The sequence below is a fragment of the Cavia porcellus genome, unplaced genomic scaffold (genome assembly GCF_034190915.1).
Source record: "Cavia porcellus strain 051 isolate PalLab524CR breed Dunkin Hartley unplaced genomic scaffold, mCavPor4.1 scaffold_1, whole genome shotgun sequence".
NCBI lineage: Eukaryota > Metazoa > Chordata > Mammalia > Rodentia > Caviidae > Cavia > Cavia porcellus.
In genome coordinates this window covers 45,414,570-45,438,164 of record NW_026947484.1, presented here as the reverse complement: position 1 = coordinate 45,438,164, position 23,595 = coordinate 45,414,570, and the positions used below count along the sequence as shown (strand labels likewise).

The following is a 23,595-nucleotide window of genomic DNA, read 5'->3' as shown; positions in this document are numbered from 1 at the left end:
AAGCGTTCGCGTCATTGGTCCTCGCAAGGGGGCGGGGCTAGAGAGCTTCTGTACCCGCGTCGAGTTCAAGTGGCTGTCCCCGGGGGCAGAGGACGGGAAGGGGGGGCAGGCTATGGTGCCAGCGCTGCGTTTCTTGGGTGGTGCCTGCGGACGGGCCCGTGGAGGGTCCCCCGGGGGCTTCCCCCGGGCGCGAAGGCTGGTGCCAGGGAGGTTCTGGCCGCTGCGCCAGGGTGTCCGCAGTGGCAGCACCAGGTGAGTGGCCGCTGACGCGACCCCGCCGCCTGCGCTGGATCCGGCCCCGGCTTGTCCATGCCCGGTGCTGGCCGCGAGAAGAGGTCTGGATCCCAGCAGCTACCGCCTTGCTGGGTTCACTCGGGCTTTGATGGGCCGGAGGAAAAAACAGTGCTATGTAGAGGTCAGAGGCCAGTTTGGGTTTGCATTCACCTCTGCACGCACTAGTGGTTCAGTCTAGGTGGTTGCTCAGCCTCTTTAAAGGTTTAGTGGTGAACAGGTTCTTAATCTGCCGTAAAGCGGCCCATTTGAGGGAGAAAAGCCAGTGCAATCGAGCAAAGATGCCATGTGTTAGCTGGCATTCCTGGTGTTGCTGGGAAGATCCAGAACTGAGCTTATACCGATCGGTTCCTGGCACACTACATGGAGCTGGCCCTGTGAGGGGCAGCTGCTAAATCTTGCAAAATTGAGTGTCCTAGGCCTGTTATAGTGGCACATGCCTATAATCCCAGCACGTGGGAGGCTGAAGCAGGAGGATCACAAATTTGAGGCCAGGCTGGACTGCATAGTGAGACCCTCTCAAAAAACAAACCAACAAAAATAAGTGTCCTGTAATTTGAAGTTTGGAGGTCACGTGTGGAACCACTGTCTTTTTTTTCCTTCCTGTAGAGGGGACAGTTTAGGTGACAGCTGAAAGGCTAGAAGGATAAGATTTTGGTTATTTTGAGTACTAGAATATGGGCAATGCATGTAACTGGAAGTTAATAGGGGACGAACGTGTAGAATGCAGGGTTTAAATTTTAACCACTTAATGCATTTTATTCTAAGAGCTATGATAGGCTACATAAAAGGTTTTAAGTTGGGGAAGGGATTGCATGTTGATGTTTGAAAAGTTGACTATGGTACTGAGTGTTAGTGAATTTCAAAGGAATAGGTGTGAGGTACTAGTTATAAAGTATTAAGAGTCCTTGTGCAGTGTGTAGATAATTCTTTTGGGAATGTTAAGGGAAAAAAAGTAGAGCCAGGAAAAATTGTGTTTATACTTTTTATTTTCATATAATTACAAAGGAAACGTTGCAAAAAGAAAGTTGCATGTGTCATTCACCCCAAAGATAATAGTACAAAACCAGAAAATTGTTATTGGCACAACCCACGGAGCTTGTTAAGATTTCATCAATTGGGGGCTGGGGATTTAGCGCAGTGGCATAAGTGCCTGCCTTGCAAGCAGGCAGTCATGAGTTCGATCCCTGGTACCGAAAAAAAAAAGATTTCATCAATTTTACATACATTTGTTTGTGTGTATGGTTCTAGTCAGTGTAATCGTGTTAATTTTTGTAACCACTCCCTCAATTAAGATACAGAATTTTTCCACTGACACAGATAAGCCTTATGTTACCTATCCCTATATAATCACATCTCACCTATCCTTAACCTTTGGTGGCCACTAATCCTTTCTCTATTACTATAATTTTGTCATTTTGAGAATGTTATATAAGTGGAATACAACATGCAAACTTTTTTTTTTTTTTTTGTCTTTTTCGTTTTTATCGGTACCAGGGATCGAATTCACGAGTGCCTGCTTGCAAGGCAGGCGCTTATGCCACTGTGCCAAATCCCCAACCCCCAACATGCAAACTTTCAACACTGATCTTTTTTAACCCAGCATAATGTCCTTGAAATCAATCCAAAATGTTGACAATATTGGTAGTGGAATTATTTTTTTCATTGTTGAATAGCATTTTGTGGTATGGGTGCATCACAATTTGTTTCACCTTTCATCATTTGAGGGACATATAGGGCAGTTTCCAATTTTCAGGTATTGAGAATACAAGCTGCCGTGAACATTCACTTACATGTTTTGTTATAAACACAAGTTTTCATTTCTCTGGAATAAACACCCAAGAAGGTAGCTGCTGAATCATGTACTAAGTGCCTGTTCAGTTTGGGTTTTTTGGTTTTTTTTAAGAAACTCACTTTCCAGTGTGGCTGTATAATTTTACATTTCCATCAGCAATGTGATTCCTCATCCTAACCAGTCTGTGGTACTAGTTTTTTTAGCCATTCTGGTAGAGGTATAGTGGTAATCTCATTGCAGTTTTAATTTGCATTTCCTTAACATAGGATTTGAATAGTGGGAGAACTAATGGTGTTGATCAGATTTTCATGTATTTACTTGTCACCTGTAGATGAAATATTTGTTCATATCTTTTGCTCATTTTCTAAATGATCATATGTAGTATGATCAAAATATACTACAGCACAAGACATTGCTTTTAATTCCCCTCCAAACAGTCCTGCTCACTTCACATCCCATCGTTCTTGACAGTGTGTCTGTACTGTAATAAGTTTTTGAAAAAATATAAACATTCACATATCTCTTGATTACTTGTAGTTAGCTTGGCTTTTTTTTTTTATGCAAAGTTTTGCTGTATGGTTCATGCTGGCCTTGAACTCACTTTGTAGCCCAGGCTAGCCTCAAACTCGAAGTGATCCTCCTGAATCAGCCTCCCAGTACTGGGATTACAGGGTGTGCTATTGGGCCCGGCTGGCCCTTTTGTTTTGAAAGTTCTTTACATATTGTAGGTATGAGTCCTTAGTGAGATAGATAGTTGAAAGTATTTTGTCTCAGTTTGTTGATTGTCTTAAAGTCTAAATTATCATATTTTTCCCTTTCTAGATCCTGCTTTTGGTGACAATGCTAAGCTTCAAAGATTTTATCATATTTTCTGAATATTTAATGGTATAAAATTTATTGTTAATTTTATTTAGTTAAAGTTATGGTGGTAGGTGGTTGTCTGTAAAAAGGGCTTTATTTTAGGAGTTTTTTGGGGGGTGTATTGGGGATTAAATTCATGACTTCACGCTTGCCAGGCAGGCACTTGTGCCACTGAGCTAAACCCCCAACCCTGTAAAGAGGGCTTTAGAAATAGCACTGAAACTAGGGTGACCAGCCTGGGCTACCAAGTGAGTTCAAGGCCAGCCTGAACTGCATAGCAAAACCTTGTCTAAAAAAAGAAAGAAAGAAATAACATTAATATACTTACAGATGAAGTAATACGATGTTTGAAGAGTGGGTGAAATGGGTGGGGTATAGGAGAAGCAAGATTTGCCAAGAATTGATGATGCTTGAAGTCAGGTGATATTTATGCAGGAGTTTGTTATATCAATAGGTGTGAACTTTTTCTTAATTAAATCTTTTAAAAGCTATCTGTTACACTGCTTATTAGTGCAGATTTGAGACTGAGTGAATTACGGAGAGCGATGCCCCCTTCAGCCTGCAGATGTCCCCCGTGTTCATCTGTGATGTCCCAGACCCTTCTGTAGTGGATGCTCGGGGCTTTGTCTTTTGGTCTGTGGAGCCTAAGTCAGTAATTTCATGTCACTTTATAGTACAGGGATTCTTCAGATTTAAGGAGGCATAAAGAGTAGCATATGTACTTCAAAAACATACTCAGTATGATAATTTTATGTTTAAAAATAGTTTATTGGTGGTTATACTCTTCAAAGACAAGAGCCAAGGTAAAATGTCTTATGGGGAAGGCGGTACTAAAGTAGCGCCTCTCAGTGGAGAGTCTGCTTCACGCAAAGGCAGCTGATCAGAAGGCAGCAGGGAAATCAAGACCTGTAGAAACAGACTGCTCCTGCAAAGGCGAGGGTAGGCTGTTTTATTACAGAAAATGAGGCTTGAAAGCCTAGCAGTGCATATAGTTAAACCTGAAAGTAAAGAAGAAAAAGAATTTGAAAGCTCTCTGTCTTTCTGAAACACACACACATACCCCTCTTCCTTATGTGGACTTACTTGTTACAGGACAGTAAACCTTTTTAGAGCTTTCAGTGATTAAAAAAAAGCAGTCTGCTGTAGCACGTGTGCTGAAGGTTTACCACCGCTGTTATAGGAAATATCTATATGCATATATATTGTGCTGGGGATCAAATTACAGGTCTTTATTTTTTCTTTGGTATTTTTGAGACAGGATTTCACTACGTAGTTCAGGCTGGCCTTGAATTAACTTTGTATTCCAGGCTAGTCTCCTGTCGCAGCCTCCTGGGTGCTGAGTCTACAGATGTGTGCCAGCACACTCAGCTTCTTCTGGAATTCTTGAAAGTCAAGTTTTTTAGATTGCATAAAGGGACTGGTTATTGTGAAAGTTGTATAAGGAACAATGGTTAATAAATTAGTGACATTAATTACAGAGGAATATGAGTACTTTACCTTATGTCTTATCTAGTGTAACTTAGATTTTTTAAAAACCTATTTAAAGCCTTGGACTTTCGGGGCTGGAGATTTAGCTCAGCGGCATAAGCGCCTGCCTTGTAAGCAGGCAGTCATGAGTTCGATCCCTGGTACCAATTAAAAACGAAAAAGACAAAAAAAAAAGAAAAAGCCTTGGACTTTCACATACCTTCTGATCATGTTAGTAATTTTGCAGTTGACCATTGCAAACTTTTGCCAACAACTATGATTAATGTAGTGAGCCTGGAATCCTATTTCACTTATGCTGCTTTTTAAATACCCTCTCCTAATTGTGATCATTGTTCACTTGCCCAGCTTTCTAAAGGTGCTTGAGGGGAGAAGCACCTGTTGTCCACCAACTGAAAGCTCTCTCTGTCCAAACTATGAGGCTTGCACTAAATGAGGGGACTTGGTGTACTTGAGCACTGAATTAAGATGCAGGATTTGCCTTATCAAGCTCATATGTCAGGCCCTTGCTGTTTGGGAGTTATTTCGAGTGCCAAGTGTGTAGCCATTGACATGGTAACACTTGCGGTCAAATTAATATACTTCTACTAAGGTTTTGAAATTTAAACTTCAATCACTTTTCAAAGGAAGGGTCTAACCTGATACTGCCTTACTTACCATCTGTATAAGACAGATTTTAATCATGTAAATATGTTGTATCTGGAGGTCAATGCTAAACGTAATCTTTTAAGCTTCTTATTACAGAATTAGATAACTACCATTTATAATTTTTAAAATAGTTGTATAATTGGTGTTCCTTATGGCTGAGATTGTAGATCTGAGCATGTTCTGGGCCAATGATTTCCTTAAGGTTTGATGATCTCACTGCTGCTTCTTTCTCAACAGGAAAAAAAGTATAAATTCTGACACACTAAAGCGTTAAAGGCTTACTAGAATAGTAATTTGAATAGAACATTTGAATGGAACATTTGAATAGAACATTTGAACCTGATGGAATTTACTCAGAATAGAACATTTGAATTTTAGATAGTTTAAAGTTTTAAAGTGCTAAGCTTAACACAAAGTGACCAGTGATGTAAGTGGCCCGGCAGATGCTGCTGAGACAGAGTACAGCCTTGATGACCAGCCATCATCCCTGCCACTGGGCTGTCCCCATTAACCTACTGACCAGCAGTGCGTGTGACTTTTAAAACTTTGTTTCTAAATGTGAAGGCAAAGAGCATATAGCCCAGTTGCATACTTGATTTTAATTATTACAACTTCATAGTTTAATTGTCCACTGATGATGCAAATCATACATGGGATGTTTGGCAAGATGCACTGTAAACATGCAGCCCTTTAAAGATCACTTTCTCTTACAGCTCATTTGACATAGTCGTTGTCGGTGGTGGAATTGTGGGGCTTGCCTCTGCCAGAGCTCTCATCCTGAGACACCCTGCACTTTCCGTCTGTGTTTTGGAAAAGGAGAAAGCTTTAGGTATGGTGATGGTGCTTTTCTGGTTTGCTTGGATACTGGCTCATTTTGTATCTTCTGGTCAGTCTTGCAGAACGCTAATGGTAGTATCTTATTTGGGGTTCTCCTGAAAGCCCAGCTGGGACATGGACTGTTGTGGGGGTGATTTACCTGACAGGTGACCTGAGGAGACAGGAAGGAGTGAGGGATGGAAGAGAGAGACAGGGAAGGAGGACTCGCCATAAGAGGCTGTACTCAGGGCTGCTGCTGGGAGCTTGATTCTGCTGGGACCCCTGAGAAGTGTGGTGTTTCCCAGGATTGAGCTCAAGTATCCATCAGCTCTTCTCTGTCTTCGCTGAGAATTTTCTGTACAATGTTGAGAAACTCCCCTGAAAGATAGAAAAGGCCTTGGGGCAGAGTATAGAGAAATCCCAGTGGGCCCTTGAAATGGTTTGCTGGGGGCTGGGGATTAGCTCAGCAGCATAAGCACCTGCCTTGCAAGCAGGTGGTCGTGAGTTACATCCCTGGTACCAATTAAAAAAAATAAATTAAATTAAAAAGAATTAAAAAAAAAAAAGAAATGGTTTGCTGGGTAAAAAGAGGTGAGTTTGTAATCCCAGAGTTGCAGGTGGAATCAGAGAGCTCGGTGGGAGTGCTGTGGCGTGGATACTGGGGAGAGATGCAGGGGAGTCCCCAGCATCTAAGTAAATTCCGCAGGCACTGATCGCTCCAGATGTAATTGTTCTCTCACCTCCTGGGTTTTGTGGGAGTCATGTAGTTTCTCTTACCCTGTTTTTCTTGTTCTGTAGCTGTTCATCAGACTGGACATAACAGTGGTGTCATACATAGTGGAATTTATTATAAACCTGAATCTCTGAAAGCTAAATTATGTGTACAAGGTGCAGCCCTCATCTATGAGTATTGTAACCAAAAGGGAATTTCCTACAAGCAGTGTGGCAAGGTATGGCATTTTACTTGGGGTTTGACTAATTTATAACTAACATTTTTAAACTCTGTTACTGGAGATTTAACCCTACTAAACTAGGTTCCCAGCCCTTTTTTATTTTTTATTTTGAGATTGGATCTCACTAAGTTTCCTAGACTGGATAGGAACTTGCAGTCCTCCTGCCTCAGTTTCCCAGAATGGAGAAATTATAGGCAAGGGTCTCCACGGCTGGCTTATAATCAGCATTTTCTTAGTGATGTTTAATATTGAATTTTTAAAAAATCCCTTATCTCCTGCTTTTGTATCTATATATTTTGCAATATCCTTTATTAGGGAACAACAAAAACAAGATGATATGACTTCATGTAATTTGAAAAATAACACTGTTGATTGTCGGTGTCGTTCCCGGCCGGCAGGAAAAACACACGACAAAGTCTGGCGGTGTGCAACCTTGTCTTTATTTGTCTCCGCGTGGGCCCCGCGAGGCCTCCGCTCTGCCACCAGCCCTTTCTCGCCGGTGGACTTTCTCTATCTCTCTCTGTGCTTCTCTCTCGTGGCGGGAGAGGCATTTACTTTTATAGGGTAACAGTGGCCAATCAGTTCAAAGCGCGCGATGCGGGCTGATTGGCTAACATCAGTTGTTGCTAGGCAGACTATCTTACAGAGCGGGTTGTTTACGTCGCCAGGGCAATCAGGGGGCAGGAAGCAGGCGCCAACTTGGCTCACTCGATGGGAGGGGTAATCTAGCTCGGGCTTTGCTCTTTTCTACAGGCCTCACGTCTGCCAAGTAAGGCGACCAGGCTCGGCCGCGGCTCCCAACAGTTGATACATAATTTATATTTTTAAAGTGAATAATTCAGTTTTTAGTATATTCACAATTTAGCTTTTGGTATATTTGCAAACATCATTTCTATCTAATTTTAGGATTTTTTTTTTTTTTTGTCTTTTTACCGGTACCAGGGTTCGAACTCACAACCACAGGCTTGCAATGCAGGCGCTTATGCCGCTGAGCTAAATCCCCAGGCCTAATTTTAGGAATTTTGTTTTTTAATCACGTAGTACAGAAACCAGTTAGCAGTCCCACCCCATCCCCCGTTCCCATCTTCCCTGGCCCCGTTCCCATCTTCCCTGGCCCTCTAGCAAGCACTGATATACTTTCTGTCCTTATGAATGTGCATATTTTTTTTTTTTCCCCCACATTTTTTTTAATGTAAGGAGAAAAAGAAAAAAAAATAACAGAAAAAGGGTACAGGTTATACAGAATTTCAGGAAAAATAAACAGTAGGAAATCACTAGTTAATAGATTACATATCGTTATCTTAGAAATAGTTGTTCAAGTTACAAAATTAAAGCATATAAAGTGGACTTTCAAACAGTGAAACTGGAAACAGTTTTGTTCAATGATCTAATAAAACTCAGTAATATGGTTATCTATCTTATACACTTAAATATATATGCAGTTATATATTCTTTAGAGCACTTTCTTTTCCTTTCTTTTGTACAATGACAATTACACATTTTGGGTTTTATTATTCCCACAGTTCTTATTACTTTTTTTTTGAAGAGAGTAAAACCAAATGTGACATAACAGAACAGAGTCAGTCAAATCAAAAGGATAGACATAATAGATAATGTAAAAACAAAATACTAGGTGATCAACAATGGTTACCATACTTCCTCTTGCTATCTTAAAAAGAATTACCTATATCATCAGTTATGATAAAATTGAACAAAACAATAAAGAATAAAACCAAAACACTGGAGACATTACAGGACTTTAAAAGTGTCAACCGGAATGGGCGTCATAATGAATCTTATTGTCTTTACAGTTTTGCCTATACTTTTGAACTTGATACTATCAAGCAAAGCAGAATAGAGGAAAATAAGTCAAAGCAAGATGGTGAGGGCTATACAGGGTTTCAAATCAAGTTAATAGGAAATCAAAGTGGGTTACTATAATGTATCCTGCTTTTTTTTTATTTTTCCCTTAATTAAAAAGAAAAATAAATAATTAAAAAAAAGGAGAACTGAGATAAAAGAGGGCATAACAACAAAACGGCGCAGGTCAAAGCATAACCATTTAAGCAAAATAGTGTTTCACCACAAGATATCCTGACATAAAAGTAGTTACCATAGTGTCTCTTTCCTTGAAATCTTTGAGTATAACTTTGTATACTGTAGCACCAAACATATCGAGACAATGTAAAACCATTCAAGAGAATGACAGTATTACAGGGTATTTAGAACTGCCTATCAGAAAATGAACAATGGTTTCTGTATAATCTCCTTGTCTATAAAAGTTTTTGCTTATATTATCACATATAATAAGATCCAATAAGATACAACCTGTTAAGACCAATGGAGACAGAAGAATAAAAGCTTGATGGGACTTCAAAGCAAGATGATACTAAATCAGCACTAGCTATTATGATGTGTTGTTTTCTCCAAAATAGCTGTTCTCTCTGCCTCATTTTGTTTGTGTCCCTACTTCTTCTTTTATGTTCTTAATTCTTAAGTTATAGATCCTCTTATCATCTTTTAGCTTTTGTATTATTGCTGTTTGTTTTTTTGTTATTTTTAAGAAGTTTTTTGTTTCATGCTCCCATATTACAAATCTGCCCTCCAATTCAGATAATCTATCCTTAGTTTCTTTCAAGCTGTTATGCCAGCTTTTGATTCCATATCTTGGCTATTGTGAACAGTGCTGCTCGGAAATAGGAGCCCAGATATCTTTCTGACACACTAATCTCACTTAGTTGTATGTCCAGTCCGGGGATTGCTCTATTTTAAGTATCTTATGCTTACTGGCCATTTATCTAGCTTCTTTAGGGAAATGTGTAATCAAACCTTTCAATTTTGAAATTGGGCTATATGTTTTATTGTTGAATGATACATACTCTTTATGTATTCTGGATACAGAATATAGTTGTCTCCTCTTATCCTCAGAGGACACATTTCAAGACCCTCCGTGAATACTGGAAACATCTGATAACACTGAACCCTACCCATACCATGATATTTTTTATGCATGCATCCTAGTGATAAAATATAATGTAAAAATCAGGCATGGGAAGAGATAAACAATGACTAATGAAAAAAATTAGTGTGGTCAATCTGGTATCTGCAGTGGCTGCAAAATGACAGATGGTGGACGGTGTATATGACACAGGTATGCTGGACAGAGGGCTCATTCCTGTGCCAGGGGAGGTGGCGTGGAACACCGCGGGATTTCCCCATGCTTTTCAGATTGGCTTGCAAGTTAAGTTTTATGAAGTGTGTATTTCTAGAATTTTTCATTTAATGTTTTTGGACTGTGGTTGACTGTTGGTAAATAAAAATCAGGAAATTGTGGATAAGTGAATACTACTGTATCACCTTATGATATAATTTGGAATGTTTTGTTACATTATGTGATTTCTCTCCCCTTTCTTTTACTCCCTCACTTTCTCTCCTTCTCCCTCATCTATAAGACAGGGTCTCAATATATGGTCCAGGCTGGCCTTGAACTTACAGTGTAGCTGTTATGGCTTATATCTAGATGGCCCCCCAAAGCTTCATGTGGTGAAAGGTGGGCCTTTCAGGAGGTGACTGTAGCTATGGTGTGTGATGCTGGGATCAAGGGTATGATGCTGGAATTGATCCTTGGTGCGGTGCCAGGATTAAGGGTGTGAGTGATACCTGCCCTGATGATGGACCGTTTGGATGTTTAAAATATAAAAGGTAGAAAGTGCTACTGTTGTTTGTTGCTTGTCACTTGCTACTTCTTGCTGTTGCTGCTTGTCTTCTGCTGCCTGTTCTGTGATGCCCCTCTACCGTGCCACCCTGCCTTGGAGCCAACCAATTATGCACCGAGTTACAATAAATCTACAATAAAGCCACAAACTGTGAGCTACAATAAACCTTTCCCCTTTTAATTTTGAATGTTGGGTATTTTGTCTCAGCAGTGAGAAAAGAAGCCGGGGTGGCCTTGAATTAGAGAGCCTCAGCCTCCTGAGTGCTGAGATTACAGGCATGTGCCAGCATTCCTGCCGCTTTACTTTCTTGATAGTGTCATTTGATGCAATAGAGGTTTTAATTTTGATCAAGCCCATCTCTTCTTCTTTTGTTGCTTATGCTTCTAGTATCATATCTAAGAAATCATTGCCTAATACTAGATCATAAATATTTGCTTCTGTTTCCTTCTAAGAATTTTGTAACTTTAGATTTTACATTGAAATCTATGATCACTTTGGAATTAATTTTAGTATATGGTGTCAGTAGGGTCTAATATCATTCTTTTCTTTCTTTCTTTTTTTAATTTTTTTTTTTTGTCTTTTTCATTTTTTACCGGGATTTTACTAGGGATCGAACTCACGACTGCCTGCTTGCAAGGCAGGCGCTTATGCCGCAGAGCTAAATCCCTAGCCCCCCTAATATCATTCTTTTCAATGTAGATGCCTGGTGGTATCAACATTATTAGGAAGGTTATTCTTTGTTAATTGTTTTGGTACTCACATAAAGTCATTTGAGTATAAATACTTATAAATTATCATCTTCGATGTGTATTTCTGTCTTTATATCATTTCAGGAAATGAATCCTCCACTTTTATTCTTCTTTTTCAAGATTTTTTAGCTATTCTGATACCATCCCATTTCCAAATGAACTGTGGGGATAATTTGTCAATTTCTCCTAAAAAGGTAGCTGGGATTACAATAGGGATTGTGTTGAATCTGTAGATCAAGTTAGGGAATATTGCCAATTTAATAGTATGAAATCCTGCAATCTGTGAACACAGGATTTCTTTCATTTATTTAGATCTTTTATTTCTTTTGACAATGTTTTATAGTTTTTAGTGTATAAGGTTTGTCTCCTGTTGTTCAGGTTACTCCTCAATGTTTTGTTCTTATTGATGCTTTTGTGAGGGAAATTGTTTTCCTAATTTTACTTTTGAGTATTCATTCTTAATGTATAATATCCTTGATTTTATAGATTTTTTTATCCTGAAGTTTTGCTGCTGCTCATTTAGTAGTTCTTACTGTGTGAGTGTATGTGAGTGTATGTGAGTGTGTGTGTGTGTGTGTGTGTGTGTGTGTGTGTGTGTATTTCTTAGGCTTTTTGTATGCAGAAGCATGTTATCTACAAAATAAATTAGTTTCTTTCTTAATCTGGATGCTTTTGTTTATTTTGCTTACCTAATTTGCATGGATAGGACCTCCAATATAATATTGAATAGAATTAGTAAAAATTGTTATTCTCAAGTTATTTCTTAGGGTGAAAGTAGTCTTTCTCCCTTAAGTAGGGTGCTGACATTTGTTTGTGTTTTAGATTCTCTTTATCAGAGTAAGGAAGTTTCTTTCTCTTCCTAATTTGTTGGCAGGTTTGTTGTTGGTGTGTTCCATTTTAAATCATGAAGAAGTTTGGATTTTTTCTTTTTCCGTTGAGAAGACCCTGTAGTGTTTGACCTTTATTCCAGTAGCATGATGTATTACATTAATTTGATTTTGAATGTTAATTTGATCATCCCTTCCTGTGATTCCCAGTTGGTCATCATGTATAATCCTTTTTATATATGCTGTTACATTCACTCGTGATTTTCATATCAGTATTTCTAAGGGAGAGCCAACAGGTTATTTTAATTATTAGCATACAGTTATTTATACTATTCCCTATAAGTCGTATTTCTGTAGGTTGTAGGTTGGTAACTATGTCTGTTCTCCATATGATTTTTTTTTGGACACAAGGTCTTGTTATGTAGTTCAGGCTAGTTTTGAACTTCCTATGTAGCCCATGCTAGCTTTGAACTTGCAGAGATCCTCCTGCCACAACCTCACCAGTGCTGGAATCACAGGTGTGCACCATCATGCCAGCTTCTCCATATGCTTTTTAAGAATAAATGCTCATTGTCATCATCAAAGATGCCTTACAGATTTTTTTTTTAGTAGTGCAGGAAGATGGTCCTGACAACATGCTAAGTGAAAAAAAAAGCACAATGTAACATTTACAGTTTTTGTTGATATTAAGAGTTCTATACAGTCTATATACTAGACCTTTATCAGCTTTATGATTTACAGAGATTTTCTTCTATTCTGTGAATCATTTATTTGCTTTCTCAATTTTGTCTTTTGATCCTTCTATTTTTGAGTTTCTTTGTTGACTTCAATAACCTTTAAACTTTAGCTAAAACTATTTATTACCTCATGAAATTTTGTCGACTCCTTAGTATGGAATAGTGATTTGTGAACCCTTAATATATGCTTTTCTTTGCTAGAAACTGTTAAATAAGACTCAATTTTTCAGATGCTTTGTCCAAAAATAAATAGGAAAAATGCTTTAAGCAAAGTTCTTGAATTTGCTGGTTCTCCCCCCCTCCCCGCAATAGAATGCATTTGTAAATGCTTTGCGATTTATTTCAGAAAGTAAAAAGGATAGTTCTGTCAGTAACATCCCAACATGCTAAACACCAGCTGTCTTGTTGTTCTATTAGTATTTCACATTGCTTTATAAAAATAAGAAGGCCACTTGTTTTGAAAAATTTAAAGGCTGAGCAACACATATGTCTCTTGCCCCTGGAACTGAGAAAGTTAATGGTAAGAGTTGTTCATAGCTGAAGATGTTTGTGGAGACTGTGTAAGCAACACACCTGGAGACAGAGACTTCATCTCCCCCTGGGGAAAATTTATTTATTTATTTATTTTTAAAATCTTTTTACCCGTACCAGGGATCGAACTCATGACCGCCTGCTTGCAAGGCAGGTGCTTATGCCGCTGAGCTAAATCCCCAGCCCCAGGAAAATTTATTTTAATACCACTTTTTAAAGTCAACGTTTCTTGATGAAAGAAGAAAATAAAATCCTGAAGAAAGGAAAAAAATAGATACATGAATTTAAAAAATTAAATCAGCCCTATTTGAGTCATGTAATAATTTATGTTTTCCTGTTGACTTTATACCTTTCCTAGCTGATGATATTGTAAACTGTGCTCTTTATCTTTTTTTTTAAAGCTAATAGTAGCTGTTGAACAAGAAGAAATTCCCAGACTTCAGGCTTTATATGAGAGGGGCCTGCAGAATGGTGTCCAGGGCTTGAGACTGATTCAGCAGGAGGATATAAAAAAGAAGGAGCCTTACTGTAGGGTAAGTTATTCACCAGCCTCGCGCATGTGGCCAAAGGGTATTTTCATTTAGGGCTGTAATCTTTTTGCATCAGACCAAGCCTTGTTGGTGGTCCTGTCACAGAAACTGTGAGACCACAGACCCCAGAGGGCATGGCCACAAGCTCTGAGACCTGGTTTTTTATTTCCCTTTGAGAAAATACCAGGTCCAACCAACAAACAAAAGGCAAGAAGAGGTTTGAGTCCATATGGCGTGTTTGGGAAGCACTGAATAAGGAGGCGTGGTTGGAACGTAGGGTGTGTAGGGAGAGATAAGAGACGAGACGAGAAAGGCAGGATTGGGCCAATGTAAGGACCTGGCATTCAGGCCAGTCATTCTAAAGTTTTTCCAGTTCACATGGAGACCAGCTGAAAATGTTTGAGGGTAGCTGTGTGTTTTAGGGTAGTGTGCCTGGCATGAATGAGATGGTAGAATTGTAGAGTATCCACACGATGGGGAAGAAACACCTTTATTCTTTGAAGGAGACATGAATAATAACATTCCACAGACATTCCTTGCTTAATGTCCTGCCTGTTTAAGAACTGGTTAGGCTTACAACCCAAGCATGCGCTTCAGATTTACTCCTCTTGGCTCGGACTTACCACCGTCTTTTCTTGATTTGTTCAGTTCTGTGCCTTTTTTTGTACAGTGGATCTTGTTTATTCAGGACTCTAATGTTTGCCAATTGTTGTGTATAGTTTTATGTTCTATTATACATTATAGGACTGCATGTAAGCATTATTCAAATAAAAGCAAAGTGCCCCAAGTTGGAGTTTCCTTTGACCATTTCTTTGTCTTGTATATAGTACTATACACACTATATGCAATTCCTGATTTAGCAACCAATTTACTGAATGACCTAATGGCAGGAACATAATTTGGTCACTGGACAAGAAGTGGCCGTAGTTACTCTGCATGTCAGTGTTCATTGGTAATTGTTCAGAGACCATTCCAATGACTGCTCTAACAAATGGCTGTATTTCCTGCACTCCTTCTTCCATCATTTTATTGACTGTATACAAGAGATGGACTCGAGATACCTTGCTCTGGGTATGGTGGTGCACACCTGTAATCCCAACACTTGAGAGGCTGAGGCAGGAGGACTGCTACAAGTTGAAGGCTAGGGGCTGGGGATCTAGCTCAGCAGCATAAGCACCTGCCTTGCAAGCAGGCGGTCGTGAGTTCAATCCCCGGTACTGATAAAAATGAAAAAGACAAAAAAAAAAAAACAAGTTGAAGACTAGCCTGAACTACATATCCAGACCCTGTGTCAAAAACAACAACAACAACAACAACGAAGGAAGCATGACCTTGAACTCATCACCAGACAGTGCTTATCAAAAGCTTAATTTCCTCGGTGCCAGCAACATATGCCTGTAATCCTAGCCACTCGGCAGGCCAAGAAAGGAGACTCATCAGCCTGGGCATCTGTAGCAAGACCCTGTCTCAAAATAAAATTTTAAAGAAGGGTTAGAGGTATAAGTAGTGGTATAGCACTTGCTTAGTATGTTCAGGGCACTGGGTTCAATCCCCAGCACTGAAAACAAAGCGAAATAAAACTTGGATTTGAGAAATACTAGTTCTGGGAGGAACCTTAGTGGGGGTGTAAACGACTTATTCTGCTACCTCCATTAAGACCGTCGGAGGGGCACCTCCACATTGCAGTGTTTTGCTTCCCCATATCCTGCTCCCTGCCCTCCATCCTGTAGTTGGATTATCCTTTGGTTTCACAGCGTCAGCCTGTGGGGAAGATCATGGTGTCATTCACTGTGGCTTCTGCAATGTTGTTACACAACATCTTGTCTGAGAACTCTCAGGAGAAATTGCTCACAGCTGTTCTGAGAATAGTTTTGTTCCTCCTGAGCAGTTTGCTTACTTTTATTTTTATTTTATGGGCACTAAATCATTTAACTGATTGCATTGATCTCTTTGCATTGGCTACAAGGAAGCTCAGAGACACATTTGTGTCCCATCCTGCCAAATATCTAGAACTCTAAGCATGCATTTTTATTTTTGTGTACTAACTTTCCTCTTCATCTTTGTACCCTCATTTTTTGTGTCCCCTAATTTTTTGGGACCATGTCATACAACAGATTGTAAGACTATAGATTTGGGTCAGGGATTTAGCTCAGCGGTATAAGTGCCTGCCTGGCAAGTGCAAGTTCGTGAGTTCAATCCCTGGTATCACAAAAAAAAAAAAAAAAAAAAAAGAAGATGACTATGGCTTCATGAATTTGTACAAAGTGTGATCAGCATTGAGATAAAAAATTAGATGAAGGGCTGGGGATTTAGCTCAGTGGCACAAGCACCTGCCTGGTGAGTACAAGGTCAATGAGTTTGATCTCCAGTACCAAAAAAAAATAAAAAATAAAAAAGAGAGAGAGAGAGAGATGATTACCAGCCTTGGAGGACTCCCCTCCTCCCCTCCAGGAGTATGTTGCCCTGAATGGTAACCAAAAGCCTGACTCCTTACCGCGTGGGTTATTGAATTTATGTTTGTAGACTCATATAGAGTGTGCTTTTGTATGCCTTTTGCATTCAGTCTTATAAAAGGCGTCCACACTGTTGCAGGTGGTTGTAGCTCATTGCCATTGCTGTGTATCTGTTGCTGACTGCTATGTGACCATGGTGTGATCTGTTCTGCTGTGGATGGGGATTACAACAGTTTTCAATTTGGAGCCATACCAAATGGGACTTCTGTGACCTCTCCCGTGTTTTAGTGAATACATGTTTGTGTTTCTGTCAGGTGGATACCTGGGAAAGAAACGAAGCTAGCTCACCATTCTTCCATGTGGGTATTTCTAAAGTTTGTGTTCCAGTGGATGCTCTCCTCAGCACTGTGCAGAGGTCCAGGTGCTCCCTGGCCTCACTACCACTCAGTGTTCGTTTTCATTTTCGGCATTCTGGTGGGTGTGTGATACAGTCTGAGTGTCCCTGATATAAAATGGACAAGATCAGAAGTGTTTCAGATTTCAGAGTTTTAAGATTTTGAAATATTTGTGCAGGCTTTACCACTTGAGCTTCCTGTATCTCAACTTGTGGTGTTATGTTATGCTTTTAACGTGTATTTACCCAGTGGCTCAAAGTTATATACCTGTCATACGCTAATATTGACGATTTGGGTATTTTCATTTATGGAGTACCTGTTTTTTTCCTATTTTCCAATTGGGCTTACTGTCTTTCTTACAATTATTAATTCTTATTACTATTAGAGGCTCACTATATACTATAATTTAGATGAATTTTTTGGTAAAATATGTGTGTTTGTGATATATATATATATATATATAGGTATTGCAGATATTTTTCACTTCTCTGTATCTTGTCTTTTCACTTTAATAGTGTCTTTAGGTGAACAGAAGTGCTAATTATCAGTGTAGTCAGTTTAGCAATTCATGCATCTCACTATGTTTAGTGATTTTTGTTTTCTGTTTGAGAAACCTTTGCCTAGTCCCAGGTCTGGAAGATAGAAATTGTGTATGTATTTTTCTAAAAAATTTATTGTTTTATCTTTCACATTTATATCTATAGCCCCAGTGGAATTAATTTTTATATATGGTATGAAGGTCAAGGTACATTTTATTTCCTCCAACGAACATCCAGTTGACCCAGCATCATTTATTCTCCACTGTATTGTAACATTCTTTTGCGAAGTCACATGGCTGTGTATGGACTCCATCCTGACCGCTTGTCTCTTGTTCTGCTTCCTTAATGTCTTTGTTACTGTAGCTCCAATACAAGAAGCCCTGCTTAGCTGAGCAGGGGAGGTTGGCTTTTTAGACAGTTAGGTACTTAGGAAAACAAAATAAGGAACAAAAAGCAGAATTGTTGTTTCAAAATTACTTTCCTGTAGGGTTAGAATTTGGGTAACTTTCTTAGAATGTTGGCTAACACTGGCCTGTTTGGGATTTTGGCTGTCACCTGTTTCTCCTCCTTTCTTGGAAGGTCAAATAAACAGCTTAATCTGGTGACCGTGGAACTTCAGCATGAGTAACTCCATGTTGGCTTGAGGTGGTGAGGCTTTAGTACAGGAAGTCAGTCCAAAACCATGGCTTCCTTCACATTTTAGTTGAACAAGTGCTTCCTGGAACTGCATTAACTTGTTGCTGTCTCATTGTGTGATTCTGGCGGAATTTAAACATGAAACGAAGGTGTCAGAACATCACTGACATGTTTCTATCAAATACTACTTTTGGGCTGGGCATTTAGCTCAGTGGCATAAGTACCTGCCTGGCAAGTGCAAGGTCGTGAGTTCGATCCCCGGTGCCACAAAAAATAAATAAATAAATAAATAAATAAAAGCCACTTTAAAAAAATTATTATTATTATTTTTTAGATTACATATTCTCATCTTAAAAATAGTTGTTCAAGTTACAAAATTGAAGCATATAAAATGGACTTTCAAACAGTGAAAGTGCAAAGTTTTGTTCAATGATCCAAAAAACAGTAATATGGTTATCTATCTTATACACTTAAACATATATGCAGTTATAACCTTTAGAGCACTTTCTTTTCTTTTCAAAAAATTACTTTTGAGAATAAAATAATTTTATAACCTTAAAAAAAAGTGTCCGTTTTTTATGGTTTTTAAACTTTTATTTGCTAATAAAAGATCTTTAAAATGGAATCATTGGTGTAAAAAAGGGAAAAAGGATATATGAGCTGACTCCACTATAGATTTGATTGTGATGTAAAAAGTAATTTAGTTTTGGAATTTAAAAAACAATATTTCTGGTTCCCTGGTGGTCCTGAAATTCGGGGGACTTACAAGATCATATCCAATTGTTGTGTTACAGATCCTTGTAAAGAGCTTTAAAGAAAGGGGGAAAAAGGACCTGGAACACATAATTCTTTATATCAGGCTTTACTGTTTAAATAAAACTTTCCACATATAATAAGCACTCACCTAGGTTAGGTATTGTTTTCTGCACTTGACATGTGGTCTTGCTAGGTTCTGGGAGTGAATAGATGGAATATGTGTGTGTGTGTGTGTGTAATAAATTGCATGCTCACGCCTTTTCTTTTTGGGTCTCACAAATGAAGAAACTAGCTGTTACTTTCCCATGGTCACAGCACTTGTGAAGAGTGTCCCGCTGCAAGAACTGACTCAGAACACATCTTCTTGGGTTTTTGTTTTGTTTTTTTTCTGTTTAAAGAAAATTTTCCTGTTTACTATGTGCCAAACACTACAATTTTATAAGTTAAGAAAGAGATGGTTCCTGCATCCATCTGAGGGTCCTGCAGAAGCGAGGCCTGCGGATAATGGCAGCTTGTAATCATGAAGGCGTGGGAGTGCAAAGTAGAAAATATAATTCGGTTATTTAGACTCTTAATTTTTTTTTTTTTCTTTTTTGTACCAGGGATCGAACTCATGACCTCATGCTTGCCAGGCAGGCACTTATACCACTGAGCTAAATCCCTAGCCTAATTTGACTATTTCAGAAAGGTGTCCCTTTCTCCCAGCCTCTCCTCTACTTGAATGTTGGGCAGAATTTCTATGGCGCAAGGAATTCCTTCTAATGCTCTTGGAACAAACATCTAGAAGAAAGAACTTTATCAGGGCAGCTCTAAAGGACTTCTTGGACTTGTCCCTTTAAGAAGAAGACTAAATACTCCCCAGGGAAGAACCTTGAACAACTTTTAACTGCCTCTGTAAACTTTGCTAACTCTTCACAGCTCTCTCTGTGCAGATCTTAACTGCTACCTCTGACCTCAGTTCTTGGATGGTTTCACCTTTTCTTTTAACTTTATTGGTCAGGCACACACTTGTTTATTCCTGACTGCTGGCTGGATTTTACTCTCACCTTTCCTGGCCTGCCTGCATCTTTCCCCCTGACCTGCTGTGGCCTCAGATTTCAAGCTGCAGCCTGCTGACCGCTCAGTGCCCCACCTCCTGGCTGACAGGCACAGCACCCTGTGCTCCAGCCTCATCGCCATGTGGCCACCTCTGCCCTGCTGCCCAGCCAACCAGGGCATTGGGCTGCATTTCCCCAGCGCACGTACACAAGGGTAGGAGACGCCAGCTTTGTACAAGAAGGAGCAAAGCTAGAAAGAGAAAAGAAGACCTGCTAGAGGGCGTGTGTCCAGAGGGGGTGGTGGTGATTCAGAACAGCAAAATTAATTCCACTAAGGAGGAAAATTGTTTTCTGATTATAGGAGGTTTTTTTTTTTAATAGCCAAGCATTATTATTTTTTTTTTTTCCTGTTAGACATGGATGTAGTACTCATCAAACTTAGGTAGCCAGTTTTTATGGTTTTTTTCTCCTTTAAGACTGTCAACCCTAGGCTGAGGTAGGAGGGTCATTGCAAGTTCGAAACCAGCCTGGGCTACAAAGTAAACCCAAGGCCAGCCTGAACCACATAGCAAGACCCTGTCTCAAAACAACAACAACACGGCACTGTGTCAACCAGGCACAGTAGCATAAGCATGTATCTCAAAACTCAGGAGACTGAGGCAGGGAGATCTTGAGTTTGAGAGCAGCCTAAACTGTATAACAACTTCCAGGTCAGCCTGGGTATCCTATATTGCAAGAGCCTGTCTCAGAAGAAAGGGAAAATAAAAAAGACATACCAGTTTTTGCCAATCAGAAATAATGTGTGTTGTTCATCAAAATAAAAAAGTAAATTAAGTTCAGCCCCAAATAAAATTTTGAACAAATCTCATTGGTTATTGGTTATATTGTTTGGCTTTTTTCATAATTCTATCCCAGGGTCTAATGGCTATTGATTGTCCATACACTGGCATCGTGGATTATCGGCAGATAGCTTTGTCATTTGCCCATGATTTCCAAGAAGCAGGTGGCTCTGTTGTCACTGATTTTGAAGTAAAAGATATTAAAATGGCTAAAGAAAGTCCTTCCAGAAGTGAAGATGGTAAGCCACCCTCGTCTTTCCTGTTGAAAATCTGAATTGACTTTTAGTGAAGCTTGGGAGTGTTTTTGTCTGGGGTGGTGTGGTAGGAGGACCACCTGGAGGAGGGTGCAAGCCAGAGGGTGGGCGCAGGGGAACCAGAACTGCAGAAAGCACCAGTGAGACAGTCTGGCTGGTGCTCAAATCAGAGCTGCCAAGGAAGTTTATTTATGGTTACTCCCCCGTCTCCCCCACCACACAGGTAAGAGGAGGAGTCCCTCAGTGGTGCTTATTTAAAATACAGATGTTAGCATCCTCATAACTTAACGAACCTGACTTGCGATACAGGCTTAGGAACAGTGGCAGTATGTGATTTTTGAATACCTTAACAAGTTTCAGAATGGCAGCCCCCAGCCAGAGAAAAGACTCGGACATTCTAAAGCTCCTTCTTCTCCCCCTTATTTACTTACTTACTTATTTACTTGCAGTACTAGGAAGTGATCCCTTGCCTTTACACCACCATCTGTTTTTTTTGGTACCGGGGATTGAACTCATGACCTCGTGCTTGCCAGGCAGGCGCCAGCTGTTTTATCTTGAGACAAAGTCTGAGTCACTAAGTTACCCAGGTGAGGCTTGAATTCTCCTGCCTCAGCCTCCCAGAGTGCTGGGATTACAGGTGTGTGCCATCACACTTGGCTTCCATCTCATTTTATTTATATATTCCATTTCATCTTACTGTTCTTAGAGTTTGTTTTGTTTTACTTTTGAGGACATTTCTTTTTTCTTTTAATCAAATGAAAGACTTGTAAACTTTCTTTTGCTTTTGGAAAATTCAGAGGAATAAAATATAACACTGAGTCCTTTTCACCTTGATAGATTTTAAAAACATCTCAGGCATCTGAATTATTCAGCCAGTATCCTTTACAATTCTAGGATGATGAAACAAAATTTTTAAATAAGGGCTGGGAATTTAGCTCAGTGGCATAAGCACCTGTCTTGCAAGCAGGCAGTTGTGAGTTCGATCCCTGGTACCAATAAAAAAAAAAAAAATTTAAATAAAATTGTTATAGGGAGGTAGTATAATGAATCTAATTCATTATGTAGGTAGATTGGCCTCTTAATTTTCTATATATAAGCTTTTTAAGATCTTAGGATCCCACATAGCTGAGTGGGAATGAATTTTAAAAATGGCCAGTTTATTGTTGGAATTTTTGTGTTATGATAACTTGCTTCTCTAAACAGCCCAGACCCTGCAAGGAACCTGGTGACCAACATTTGCATAACAGTCTTTGGTACTGTAGCTTCATCTCTGTGGGAAGAGTCATGCTGAGTTATGATGCCTACTGTGCAGTGCTCAGTGCAGACTGGGCTGTCTGTGTTGGAGCTGAGGTGGGAATGGTTTGTAAGCATAGGTCAAACAACTTGAGACAAGCTAAGAACTTGTCAGTTTTATATGTTGTCAAGTATGAACTAATTTAATCTTATTACTTGGTAAAAAAAAACTCTTTAGAATAAAAAACTGGGTCCAATTATGACAGAAGAAAGTCAGTTACATTTGTTATGAAATTTGTTAGTAGTCATTTAAATTTGTGAAATAATGGTAACCTGCTTTTACTAAAAAAAAAAAATCACTGATTCTTTTTATTTTTTTTTTTCAGGGATGAAATATCCAATTGTGATAAAGAATACAAAGGTAAAGAATCTTAAACAAAACTTGTCTGTTTTCATGCCTTCCTTTAAAAAAAATGTTGAATTAACCTACATGACTCTCTTTTAAGTTACTGAATGAAATTTCCCTAATGTAAAAATAATTCCAAGAGAAATTCTTTTAGAGCAGATTAACAGCCTTCATTTTAAGAAAAGTTTCAGCTTGGGAAATCTTCTTGAAGTGGCAGTGCTAGCAAAGAATACTACCTTAAGGCCATCTTGAGTGTTTTATTTTTAAGGCAAAACATAGATATTTTATCATTCTGCCAACTCTCCAGCAATTTGAAGCCTGTGCAGGGGGAGGTTTTCCCTCAGCTTGGTATGATCAAAGCAGGAACCAAGAATGGGGTGGAGCACTGGGTTCCCTGTATCCTCGGGACTCATCAGGAGAATGGATCCCTTTTGTGGGTTGCAGAATATACTGGCCGAATTAGCTGCACAAACCAGTGAGAGGGGCTGGGGATGCAGAGGTTTTGAAGGGGAGTTGATTGCTTAGAGATTTCCAGCCTGGAGTCTGAGAAGCAGGTGACTGGCTGCTGGGGGGTGGTGGTGCTGCAGCCAGGAAGCTCCTGAGGAGATCTGTGGGGGGCCCTTGCCTCTGCATAAACACCTCTGCAGGGGCTGGGTCTGCTCTTGATCACTATGAACAGTAACTGGGCACAGAACTGGATATGAGGCTGGATTTGCTGGGTAGTGGGTGTCTGTCACCACATGGGACAACCTTCAGAAAATAACAACTGCAGCTTTAATTCTGCCTGCCAAGTCAAATGCAGGGCCTGTCTTTGGCAGCTTTAAGTCGGAAACATAAAAGAGAAGAGGAATCTGTCGAGCATGGCCCTGGCTTAACCAGATCAACACAGTACAAACCCTTCTAGTCCTCCCCAGAAACATGGCACCCATATATGCCCCTTATAACCATATTTAGCATCCAAATAAAGGCAATAGTAAAATTGTGCTTGTACCTAAAGGGTATAACTATGCCTCATGGAACCAAAAAAATACCATCTCCAAAAGAGACACAAGATGCACTGTGTTGTCTTGGGGGGTGTTTATTCTGAGTTACACGCTCCCCTTTGAGT

General features: G+C 39.5%; 1 protein-coding gene across 3 annotated transcripts in view; it reads left to right on the top strand.

Annotated features, from left to right (window-relative positions):
* Nucleotides 1-38: 38 nt before the first annotated feature.
* Nucleotides 39-23,595, top strand: part of L2hgdh (L-2-hydroxyglutarate dehydrogenase) — a 42,368-nt gene continuing 18,811 nt past the window's right edge. The window contains exons 1-6 of one of the 3 annotated variants that reach the window (XM_003471809.5): nt 40-252; nt 5,794-5,909; nt 6,695-6,846; nt 13,811-13,942; nt 20,671-20,833; nt 22,468-22,502. In XM_003471809.5, coding sequence (XP_003471857.1) covers nt 113-252; nt 5,794-5,909; nt 6,695-6,846; nt 13,811-13,942; nt 20,671-20,833; nt 22,468-22,502 — 738 coding nt within the window. In that variant the 5' untranslated portion in view covers nt 40-112. Of the gene's footprint in view, nt 253-5,793; nt 5,910-6,694; nt 6,847-13,810; nt 13,943-20,670; nt 20,834-22,467; nt 22,503-23,595 lie in introns of all 3 variants that reach the window. The other 2 variants (XM_023565910.2, XM_063247295.1) reach the window with 2 other exon arrangements.